The sequence below is a fragment of the Penicillium brevicompactum genome, assembly GCF_028827555.1.
Source record: "Penicillium brevicompactum strain IBT 35665 chromosome Unknown utg000007l_segment0_segment0, whole genome shotgun sequence".
Lineage (NCBI taxonomy): Eukaryota > Fungi > Ascomycota > Eurotiomycetes > Eurotiales > Aspergillaceae > Penicillium > Penicillium brevicompactum.
In genome coordinates this window covers 151,187-163,432 of record NW_026623210.1, presented here as the reverse complement: position 1 = coordinate 163,432, position 12,246 = coordinate 151,187, and the positions used below count along the sequence as shown (strand labels likewise).

General features: G+C 50.2%; 2 protein-coding genes across 2 annotated transcripts; one reads left to right on the top strand and one right to left on the bottom strand.

Annotated features, from left to right (window-relative positions):
• Positions 1–2,669: 2,669 nt before the first annotated feature.
• On the top strand, positions 2,670–4,385 carry N7506_010810 (uncharacterized protein; the record flags this gene model as incomplete). The annotated part of the gene is made up of 4 exons (XM_056960103.1): positions 2,670–2,973; positions 3,022–3,137; positions 3,196–3,280; positions 3,343–4,385. 4 exons carry the CDS (start codon positions 2,670–2,672, stop codon positions 4,383–4,385), a joined length of 1,548 nt encoding a protein of 515 aa, XP_056806258.1.
• Positions 4,386–4,850: 465 nt separating this feature from the next.
• Positions 4,851–10,282, bottom strand: N7506_010809 (DNA topoisomerase 2; the record flags this gene model as incomplete). Its single annotated transcript, XM_056960102.1, has 3 exons — positions 4,851–9,758; positions 9,823–10,146; positions 10,205–10,282. The coding sequence occupies 3 exons, from the start codon at positions 10,280–10,282 to the stop codon at positions 4,851–4,853; spliced, it is 5,310 nt and encodes a 1,769-aa protein (XP_056806257.1).
• Positions 10,283–12,246: the final 1,964 nt, after the last annotated feature.

Sequence of the window (12,246 nt, the reverse complement as noted above, 5' to 3'; positions counted from 1 at the left end):
CTCAGTGTTGAGTGCAAGGCAGCCGTTGAGTTTCATCCCGGTCCACCGAGTCGGCTCCCTATTCGCCGCATCGCGATTCGGACCGGCCTGTGACGACGGTTCTTTTCCCATCGTTGTGCTTCCTTCCCTCGAAGACTTGCCTTGTTCAGTCGTGCTCGGATCTTCCTCTCCCCCATATACCCCAGATTCGAGGCCCGTGGTACAGTGTTGCCTGACACTCCATGGCATCTGAGGGGGTTCGGGTCTGATATTCAATGTTCGACTGGCCGAGGCCTGGACCTCTTTGAGATCGGCTTCAAGCCTTCGTCTGGCTGAAACTTAGATCTGCTATCGAGTCCTGCCTCATGGAGGGTATACCGCTCTTTAGTTCACCGTTCGTCGGGTACTTTCATGAGACTATTTCCGTGACTGGATGCTGGGATAGAATGATCATTTTCTTCTTTCTAGCATGTAAGCGAAATGAGACACTTCTCACAAAATCTGAAAGAGAGAATTCTCCCACTCGATAGTACTTGCCCGAGCCGAAGGGGAAGACGAGCCCACCGAAAGGTCTGAACACCAACAGCAGCATCCCAATTGAGACATGTTTCTTGCCCCTTTTCCAGAAGCTCGGGATCTGAGACGCGTCGCAGATGTTGAGGGACACACATGTTCAGGCTTACCGCTCTTTAGAATCTTAGAGAGGCACCTGGCCACGGACAGAGTGTCTAAGACATTGGAAACCCAGCCTCTCCTCTGGGTCATTCGTCTCATTCGTCTCATTTGGACGTCGTGGACCTTCAATGCGATTGAGCCCTCCTCGAAAACTAGAACCAGACCAGTTGTGTTGAAACATGGCACTTGGTCCTCGATCTCTTTCAACTCTGGCTAAATTGTATAACGTCCTGGCAGCCACTATATGCACCGTTTTTTTCTTCTCCTGCTGTGCACTGCACCACTTCCCCAGCCCGGGACTGATTGGCGGACGGCTCTCTGGTACCTTTGAAAACTCCACAGGCTGCATCGGGCGGATAGGTGGGTACCGTTGGAGAGTACAAGGTGGGCTAGCAGAAGTCAGTGTGGCACTATGCCGGTCACATTGAGCTGGGGGAGGAGGAAAAATGGATATGTCAAACAAAAAAAGTGGATTTACAGCCACCAACGTGTCGGACTTCTGCGTAGAAGCCTGCATGGAACATTCTTTGAGCGGTTTTTGCTGTCTCTACCCCCGGAGAATGTCTCTGACGGATGCAAGCCCCCAGACTCGTTCCAAGCAGCGGTCTACGGATGCTCAGACTCGCGGAGTGGAAACCCACTTGGAAATTCTGATTTGACAGAAAAGGCCCGAAGAAGATGGAACAGGAAGCAGAAGGTCGAAGCTGGTCCGTTGAAACCAATCATCTTATGGCTGGTGGTGAGATGGAATTTGGTTTGTCTGTGAGAATCAGCTTTACCCCATCCGTCTACTGCCCAAACGCACTTGGGTATCGGTCAGCTATACTAGCCATTGTGTTCCCATCACACTGGCGCGCAGTATACATTGAGCATGGCATTGCAGCGTGTAATATACCCCAGTCAAGAGATATCCTTGTCCATTCCCTAGAACCTTTGATCCCGTCAGAAGTTTATCTTTTGCAGCACAGCTTTTCTCAGATGCACTGGACAGACTCGCCAGAAAATGCAGGCTCCCGTTATACAAGGAGTGAGTCTCTCTGCAGCTTGCCGCGGATCTGAGACCTCTTGATGCCCATTCTGTCGAGCCACCATGGGGTATGGGGCCTCTTATTGGGCCCCGAATCTGGTATCCTTATGCTCCGGTTGCTGCAGTTCCTTGACCCTAGTACAATGCCAAGATTAACCTGACATGGTTCTACCAGATGCGCTTATGAACAAACTATATAGGGTGAAAAATGGCTGGGCTTGAGGGCTATTGCTTGAAGTACATGTTGCAAAGCTAGCACAGGAAGATGAAAAGCAAGTATGATAAATCCAGTAAAAGTAGTGCCCCTTTTTTTGTTACTTCAGTCAAACTCTGCTCAGCGGTGTATCTGCATTTGCAAAAGAAGATCTATAGGATATCCACATGGTCCCTGAAACGGCTATGCTTTGCCCTTTAACACAGGGTAGTCGCAGTCATACGAATGAAACAGGCAATGTATCGAAAGATCAAAGACATACGTAGGTCTCAAATAGTCTTTCTCTATTACACCGGTATTGGGTTACCAGGCTGGATATGTTCACACTACACCGTAGCCAGTCCAAAGTCGAAGATGATTGGGATCCAATGTCCACGCGTAGGAGAAGACAAACAGCTTGGGGACTCGTCCAACTGTGATAAAATCAATGAAGTACCGGTGAGGCCATCCGAGTGTCAGACACTCCGAGTGCTGGACTTTCACCGTTCCTTTGACTTCCTCGATGTCAGAATGTGCCAGCAAACACCTGTACTCACCCTCAGCAGGAACCTTTAAACAAAGGTTTGGGATTCTTGCTTGACTTTGTCTCTGAGGTTTGACTCTCTTCTTTCAGAACATTCAGACCTTCTAGAAAAAAAACGGATGTTCCACTCAGACATTAAGCTGCTTCTTGCCCCCTCCCGACTCGTATTCCTCTCTCGTCAACGTCCTTACTTTCCTTTCTACCAAGCTCTCAGCACACACACCCTCATACTTTGATTGGATCTACCATCCATGCTTCCTATCCAGTCTCTCTTAAACCCACAGCCGGACAGCCCGGCTCGGGGTGCATTGTGTGGCTCTTCCTCCAGCCAAAAGCCTCGCAAAGTGCCCAAGGATGCCCCAGTCTTTCTTCCGGGTAAGATCCAGGGCACTTGTCGCTTTCCCCCATACGAGGAGCGGGATGAGGAGCTAGCAAAGCACCATAAGCAGTTCAGACTGCGCCCCATGGGCAATATTGCGGATTTTCCTCGTCAAATCCCGTATGCAAGTGAGAAGAAGACCTTTCAGCAGAGGACTGGCCGCGATAGCTTTAATGGTATGCATTACTCGCTTGGCATAGCATGCAAATCTAACTCATCTGCAGTCTTTCAGTACACATTTCAGGTCCCCGGCGAAGAAAAGGAATGGCATGTCTTGTGGGACTACAACATTGGCATCGTTCGAATGACACACTTGTTCAAATGCAACGGCTACTCTAAGGTCGGTCCGCAAATCTTCCCCATTCAAGTCTCAAGCTGACCTTTCTCCTTCCTCATAGACTACACCGGGTAGAGTACTCGCACAGAATAACGGCCTTCGTGAAATCTGCCACAGTATCACTGGTGGAGCACTTTTAGCTCAGGGTGGGTGATACTCTCTCTCTCCCCCTCTTTTATAGCTATCTTACTGACTTCAATATGTGCAGGCTACTGGATGCCCTACCATGCTGCGAAAGCGTTGGCAGCAACATTCTGCTGGAAGATTCGACACGCCTTGACCCCGATGTTTGGACCCGACTTCCCTGCCATGTGTATCGATCCTGAGGACAAGAGGCGCTTCGGTGTCATGGTCATTGACACTGAGATCACACGTGTTGCCACAGAACAGGCAAACTACTTCCGCTCTCTAGAGAACACACCTTCACCACGCTCCGTGCTTGCCCCAGCTCCGAAATTCCGACAAGTTCGTGAGATGAAGAGCTTTGACAATGACGAGGCAGCTTCCGTAAAGCTGGCTCCGATCAAGTATCCCCGCCACAGATACGCAGACAGTATTGCCAGTGCCCGTGACTCGTCCACCGAGCCTTACTCGCTCTCACCGAAGAGCCAGTCTCCTTGTTCCACATTCACTCCTGTCAACCCCCCGCGGAGCATCAACGATCCACCTCGGACTCGAGTCACGTCTCCGAAGACTCTCATCCGCGCCATTTCTGATGCTATGCGCCCAGTGAATGAATCCCGTGCGATGAGCGAGGAAAGTGACACCGATAGCGACGGCTCTTCGAATGTGTATTCCACACCGAACTGTCCCTCTCTGGACATCAACATGGAGGAAAAGATGGCTATCGACGGGAATTCCGATATTGATACTCGACGAAGTGATTCTGACCTCACGGACTCGGATGAAGATTGGACAATGGATGATGACAATGATGACGAGGATTATCGTGGTTCGGGCAAGCAATCTTTCGGTGGACTATACAAAAGCAAGGCCACCTCGGCCAGTCCAAGTCCGCAGGCAAAGAAGAACCCAAGCCGAAAGTCTAGACCTTCGCGCCCTCCGTGCTCCACTCGCTTTGCTCGCGAGGTCAAGGCTGCAGAGGCTCTTCTTCATTTGCATAAGAATGAGCTTGAGAGCAACGAAGCTGAGACCGAGGTTGACGAGAAGGGCACCACCCGTTCACATATCAAATCTCGTTCTCATGGTGACTTGCCTCGGGGTACCAAGCGACGCCGAGCTTCCATTTGAAAAGGCATTGATCTGATGACTGGGAAACTTGCGTGGTGTTTGGAGGACGAGAGGTGATCTTGGGTGGCGGCAGCAAATATGTGCATTTCAGGGAAATTGGGCGTTTCCAGGCCTCTTGTTGGCGTTGATGGCGTTTGCTTTTATTCTTCGTTTTCGACATCTAGCAAATTTTGAGAGGCCAATCTACGAATTTCCAAGTCCAGTCTCTACTCAAGTAGTCTAGAGGTGACCAGTAGCATTTCGAGCATACTAGTCATTGAGCCAGGGGCACTTTGAATAGTCAAATTCGATTAAACAACCGTACTCGCCATTTAGGCTCGACTAGATCTCCCTAAGATACCCATGAAACTAAAACTAAAAATTGCAAATAAAAAGGAAACAGAATATAGTCGAAGTAGGACACGATAGAAAGCAACGCAGGTAAAAAAAAAAAAAAGGCATGGGGCCTCACTACTTGAGTTCTGTTTAATCACTTTCGTCTTCATCGTCATCGAAATCATCAGCGAGTGGGTCATCCTCGCTGTCATCCTCAATGACATATGACTTCTTTGCTGCGGCACCACGACGAGCGGGGCGGGCTGCAGCGCCACGACGAGGTGCGACAACGGGCTCGTCATCGGAGACATTCACTTTCCCTGCTGGCGAATCCAGTATGTCGTTGGCCATGGCGTCAATGTCATCTTCTGAGTAGTCATCGGCACTTTTCTTCTTGGCTTGCTTGGAGGCATAGCCCTTGGCCGCTGGCGACAAAGCGGCAGCCTTAGGAGCAGCCTTGGGGGCGGGCTTAGCGGCCGGTTCCTTCTTGGGTCGACCACGGACCTTTGGGGCGGCGGCAGCGGCCTTCGGGGCGGCCTTGGCCCTGGAAGTCGGCTTGACGACCTCTTCGTCCTCGTCCTCATCATCAAGGTCGACAATTTCTGAAGTAACCTTCGGAGCAGCCTTCGGAGCAGCCTTGGACTTGGGGGCAGCTTTAGGAGCGGCCTTGGGCTTCGCAGCGGCCTTGCCTCTGGCAGTTGGCTTGATTGGTTCATCGTCCTCATCATCGTCCTCATCTGCTTCATTGTCGACCTTTGGATCCTTAGGCTTGACTTGAATAGAGCGGCGCGGGGAATTTTGAGGGATCAGCTTGCTGTAATCGGTCTCGTCCGGGTCAAATTCGTCGTTCACCTTGGACGGAGATCTGATGGCAGCCTTCAAACTCGCTGCACTCTCGGAGCGGGGCCGCTCTGAAAAGAGCTGGCGAGACTCAGCAGTCGAGTCGCCACCAATGCCCTTGACCATCTGGCTTACATCTCCAAGCAGATCATCACCATTGTCACTCTCTGAATCACTAGGCACTGCATAGGTTGCTGGCTTTCGGGCGCGAGAGGATGCTGCAGGTTTGGCTGTCTCCTTGGCAATATCCAAGAAATCGTCATCTGATTCTTCGTCGACCTTTGGCTTAGGCTTGGCCTTGGGTGCCCTTTTAGCGGCAGGCTTGGCAGCTTCCTTTGCGGCAGGCTTGGGTTTTGGGGGCTCGTCAATATCCATGTCGGAATCCATGTTGAATGGATCAAAGCTTGGTTGAGCCGATGATCTCGAGGCTTGGGGCACCTCGTCAATGTTAAAGGAATCGTCTTCTTCTTTAGGTTGAGTCTTGGGTTTCGCCGCGGCACGACTTTTCTTGGGGAGAACTTCCATGTCCATATCGAAATCATCATCTGAGTTCCCGCTTCCACCTGCCGCAGGAGATGGGCTTGGATTGGCTGATGGCTTGCTGAGGAATGCCGTCAGACTGTTGGCCTTGGGCTCTTTCTTCTTGGCCGCAGCAGCCTTCTTCGTTTTCGGTGCACCGAAGTCTTCATCTTCGGGGTCGTCACCATTGGCAGCCTTGCGTTTGCGTGAGGCAGCCGCGCGACCGGCGGTGGGCAACTTCGTCGATTCACGGCGACGGCTAGTCAAGCCAGCGGCCTTGCGAGCACGACGATCCTCGTCCTCAAGCTGTGAGCGCCACTCTTTGATGAACTCATCCAGATCACGGTTCCAGATGTCCTCCTTAGACAGCTTGATCAAGGTATCAATCTCCATCTCCCTGTCGCCAATCTGGCGGAGGAGCTTCTCCACCCGCTCCTGGGTCAAGGACCACATAGGCATACCCAGAAGGTAGTCAAAGGCGCCCGATAGGGCTTGGGTGTCATTATCCTCCGACTCTTCGCCTTCTTCGACCACAGGTTCATCTTCACCCATTTTGGCAGCTTCGGCCGTCTTGGAGATAGGCTTGAAACCCTTCTCCTTCAATTCGACGACCAGAACAGGCTTCTTCTTCTTAGAGATGACAAGGGTTCCATCAATGATCATTTTCACAAAGCGAGCCTGGTTGCTGAACTTCTCCAGGTCCTTCTGCATAGCGGCAAGTTGGTGCTGTTTGCGGCGCTCATAGTACTTCAGGCGAATGACGAAGAACTCCTTGAGAATATCGTCAACGGTCGCGTACTTGGTGATGCGACCCTCCGGGTCGAAAGCAACCAAGTTAGTTGTGGCAATGGACTTGGTCAACTTGAATTTCTCTTCCAAGCCTTCACTCAAGGCACCCTTCATGTGCTTTTCGTCAAGTTGAATGATGAAGTGGACCTTGGTGTGATCGTTATAATCCTTGTAGTCCTTGATGAAAGAAGGAACCTTTTCAGCCTTGATGATATCCTCCAATTTGTCCTTGAAATCCTGGGTCCATGTACGAATTGGCAGCTCTGTGATCTCAACTTCCTTGTCTCCACACTCCCTGATGATACCACTGAATTTGAATCGATCGCCACCCATTGCGACAACCTCCCCAGTGAATCCACGGAACCAAGGTTGCATAGGCTCTGTAGCCTCGCCTTGCATGAGACGCCTAAGGTTGGCCACAATGTCCTCGGGATTGTAGTTGGGGATGGAGGAACTCCATCCAGTACCGATACCATCTGCACCGTTGACCAGAATCATGGGCACCACGGGCATGAAGACCTCGGGTTCAATCTGTTTCCCATCGTCTTGGCCATAGACAAGCAAAGGTTCATCCGCAGCGTGGAAAATCTTTCGTGCGAATGGAGACAAACGAGTGTAAATGTAACGAGCGCTAGCAGCGTCGCTACCACCGTGGAGTCTACTACCAAAGTTTCCACTGGGTTCCAGGCAGTTGACATTGTTGGAGCCGACAAAAGTCTGAGCAAGACCGACAATGGTCTGCTGGAGGGATGCATCACCATGATGGTAGGCGGTGCCTCCAGATACGTAACCAGCCAGTTCGACGACCTTCATGTCCTTCTGGAGATTGCGGCGGAAGCAGGTGTGGAGCACCTTTCGCTGACCGGGCTTGAAGCCGTCGACGACAGAGGGAATGGAACGTTGATTATCCGCCATGCTGAACAGAATCAACTCTTTGTTGATGAAATCCGTGTACGAAATTTTGTCAACGGAGTGGTCCAAGTAGGTTCCGGGCTTATATTGACGAAGCCATTCTTTTCGCTCATCTGCCTTCTTTTTGGAGAAGGCCAGCTCGATAAGCTGTGACTCTCCATCTGCCATTGTGTGGAACTCCTTCAAATGACGATCAAGATCACGGAAATAGACTTGAGCGTCCTCTGTAGTGCTGGTTCCCAATCCCTTATAGTACTTGTTTTCCCATCCACGTTCGTGTTTGTGGAGTTCATGCCAAGCATCGTGCTCGGGCATGGTGAAGAACGACTTTTGCTTGGTCGGGTTCTTGGGATCTCCCTTCCATACTTTCATAATAGGAGTGATGAATTCAATCAAGAACTCCGGAATCTTCAACAAACTGGGGAACTGAGCTTGGAGGAAGTTGATGAGAAGACCCTTGATGTGACTGCCATCGTGATCCTGATCAGTCATGATCATTAGATGACCGTACCGAAGTCCCTTTGTATCTGTGTATTCCTTCTTGTGTTGCAGTCCAATGAAGTTCTTGATACTTTGGATCTCGACGTTCTTTGAGATCTGGTCGAAGGAGGCATCACGGACGTTCAGGAGCTTTCCGCGCAGGGGGAAAACACCAAACAAGTCCGGACCGACAACTGCTCTGCCGGCCATGGCCAATCCCTTGGCTGATTCACCCTCAGTCAGAATGAGAGTGCAACGGTGGCCATCCCTAGTACCAGCTTTGTTGGCATCAACCAGCTTAGGGTTATTCATACGCGAGCGACGGCCAGTGTCACCCTTTTTCAAGATCTGGTCGGCCTTCTGCTCCGCAAAGTGCAGGATGTTGGACATGACTTCAGTCTTCAGCACCTTCTTGTAAAATTCTTCATCAAGAACGCACTTGCTACCGAATTGGCTGGCCTTGGTCGTCAATTGTTCCTTGGTCTGGGAGGTGAAGGCCGGGTTCACAATTAAGGCCTTCACGAAGATGAATAGATGATTTTTGATCTGCGCCGCTTTCAATGTCGCTCCTGTCTTGTTCTTCTTCTTCACCTGATCCGCCAGGCGATTGCAAATCTGATCAGTGACGTAGTTGACGTGGGTTCCACCTGACGTTGTCGCAATGGAGTTGACGAAGGAGACTTGTTGGAAAGATCCATCGGAGACAGCAAAACCAACCTCCCATCGAGGATCTGGGCTACAGGTGATGATTTCGTTCTTGGCGGGAGGGCCTTCATCACCACGTTCTTTGCGGATGGCCTTGGTGTACATCTCCATGTACTTCCGGAAATCACGAACGGGAACACGCGAGCCGTTCAATTTGACAGCAACGCTCGCTGTACCCGCCAAATCGTAAACTCGGCGCTTGACAAGAGATTCGAAATCGTCGTCAATCCCCTCCATTCCAAATTTGGCAAAGTCTGGCTTGAAGGTGACCTTGGTGTAGTCATCACCCTTGGCGTCCGTGATCTTGGCTTTGCCCATTTTGGTCATGTTATCAGTCCATGTTTGTTTGTACTTCTTCTTCTGGCGGGAATCCTGGGTCTCCAGACTGAACTCCGTCGAGAAAACGTTACAAAGCTTGGCACCGAAACCGTTACGACCACCAGTGACCTTTTGCTGGCTGTCGTCGTAGTTGGAAGATGTGAGCAGGTGACCAAAAATGAGCTCTGGGACGTAGATCTTTTCCTTGGAATGAATCTCAATGGGGATACCACGTCCGTTATTCCACACACTGATCTCACCCGCCTCGCGGTCAATTGTGATGCGCATCTCACTCATGTTCGAGTCATTGTGCTTGTTATCGGCGGCGTTCACCACAATTTCGTCAAAAATCTTATATAGACCGGGAACAAAAGAGACATCGCGGAACTCCATCACCTCGGTCGATGAATTGTAAACCCACATCTGCTGCGTGGTGCGCTCGGTGGATCCGATGTATGTATCAGGACGTTTAATGATGTGTTCAAGTTGAGTGAGCTAGAAAGAAATCTAAATTAGCACCTCATCTCTCTTCTCGTTCCCTGTTTGCTAAGGGACTCACTTTCTGATACTTGTCTGCGGCATTGCCAGACTTGTCTGCGTCGTCGGCTGGGGTATCTCCGCCGTGAGATTCATTCTCAATATCGCCAAGAGGCTTTGAGCCCGCGCGCTTGGGGGCAGCTGCTTTCTTGGCTTTCGGTGGTGTTTGTGAGAGAGAGTCATTGTCCGAAATTTGAATATCAGAGTCACCCTCGCTGTCGTCTTGGGCCTTCTTCTTAGCGGCAGCAGACTTCGCAGCAGGCTTCATGTTGAGTTTCGTCTGGGTAGTCTTCTTGGCGGCAGGCTTCGCGGCGGCTTTCTTAGGCGCCGCTTTAGCTTTGGGTTTCTGGAGACGCGCCGAGTCAGTAAAGGGAACATCTGAGGGCGTTGCATGTGCTTCCTACCGGCGCAGGCTCGGGCGCAAAATCAGAGCCACTCGCTTCATCCTCGAAGACTGAGTCGTCCATCATGGAGTCATCCATGATGGCTCGGTGTGGAAATTTATGAACTGAACGGGAAAAGAAGGATGTGCGGAACTCTAGCTGAGGTTGGAAATGATGATTGATTCTGGGGTTGAAATGGGAATGTCTAAATTGCAAAGCAATCCAGACTCGACCTGCTCCAAGCCGATAAATGGTGAAAAGCAGATGAAACGAGTGAGAGGTGCAGAGGGGAAGCGCTCTGTTGTTTTTTGCCCGATACGCGACTGCCCCGACTTTCAGGGCGGTGGGCAGTTTGTAGCCACTCGGATCATACTTCTTCCTCACCGCCTGCAAGTCAGTCCCAAATAGGAAATTTACCAACAAACGACGGTTCAGCTCTGCGGTGATGCGTGTTTGGACATATGGGGTTATTTCAAATTTATTTTTGAATCACATTAGTCTTGCTTTCGGGTGGTTAAGATTGAGCTTACCAACCGCTCATTTCCAGGTGTCTAATCGCATACGTTATCAATTTGGATCGCTAATGAGGTGGGATCTATATATAGTCGCGTGGATTTTGACAGCGGGTATCTTCAGTGCAGAAATCTTAACCCGCAAACGTACGGATAGACTTGCAGCATGTCTCAGCAGATCACCTCTGATACCCGGACCATAGAGCTAGACATTTCTGACCAAGGGAGAGATATCGTGGCGATGAGAATGAGCAGGCCACCTGCAGTGTTGGCTTTGTGAGGGCTGAGTTAACGTTCGTCCTATGTTCATTACTCACTTACTCCAAGACTCCAAGGTGTGGCACAAATATTTGGACTATTCCAAATTTGATAGTCAATGAAGTTCTGTAGTGAGCCCTGGAGCCTGACTTCCAAAATCATGTGAACAGGTACAAAAGCGAGTCACGAGGCCATCTAGGGGTCGAACCCTGTAACCCTTGCGTTTTGACCATTGTATATAGGCCAGCTACTGGTGCTTCCAAGGGTTCAGACCTGCTATGTACATCCATGAATCCAATCTAAGCAGTTTCCCGAGCGCTTGACGATCTATTTTATCGGCACCGTTTGCTACCAAGCAAGATAACAACTTTGGGGCCAGGGAATGAGATGCTTAAAAACAGCCTGCGGTCTTACCTGTATACAAAGTTATGGAGATGAGCGGGTGACCTTGCTATCTGCTTGGACTTTTCATCAGTGTGTGCTACATATCAAACCACGGAGTATAGAGTAGATGAGTATGCATATACGGAGTACCATGCGGCATACTAAACTCAACTATATCCCAACCTTGGAAGTCTGCTTGCCGACCCATAGTTTCAAAGTACACAAACTCTGCCCTAGAGCAGAACTGTGGTTCTTGAGGTTGAATTGACAGTTTACTTTGTGAAATTGGCGTGAGTATGATAGAAAAGTACGGAATAGACAAGAGGTCAATTGAAGTAGAGACCTCTCCCCCATTCCAAGCCCCTCCCGCATGGGAAAAGCTAAGACACCTTTATGAATACCTACTTTTCCAAGCAGGGGAGCAGCGTAAAACACCAGAACCTATATAGGTCTCACAGGACAGCAAAATTCGCCTTTGGCCTTTAGACCTCTCTTTTGGTCCACTGGGGGCTGTGCAATCGTATTTCCAGGGTTGCTCACTTGTTGGAGATCAGAACACCGGATCATCAGGGAAGTGTGAGTCTCACAGCACAATTTTAGTTATCAAGCAGTTGATTTTCATCATTCTCCGACGGTTCGTCTGTCTCAACCTGGGATTCTTCCCCGATTATGGCAGACGATCCCAGTCTGGTGGATTCTAGTGCATTCAAATTCGGGAATGGCGCTTCTCCAGGGCGTATGGTCTGCAATGCGCCAACATTGTGTTTATGTAGCTTGTGCTTAATTCAATAGTGCCTAACATTCTAGGCTGGGGCGAAAGGATGTGATAATACCAGTCTATTTCATCAGAAACTATTTTCCTTTCTTCGTATCGTTTGCTCGTCTCGTAAACTCCACAATTGGAGATTA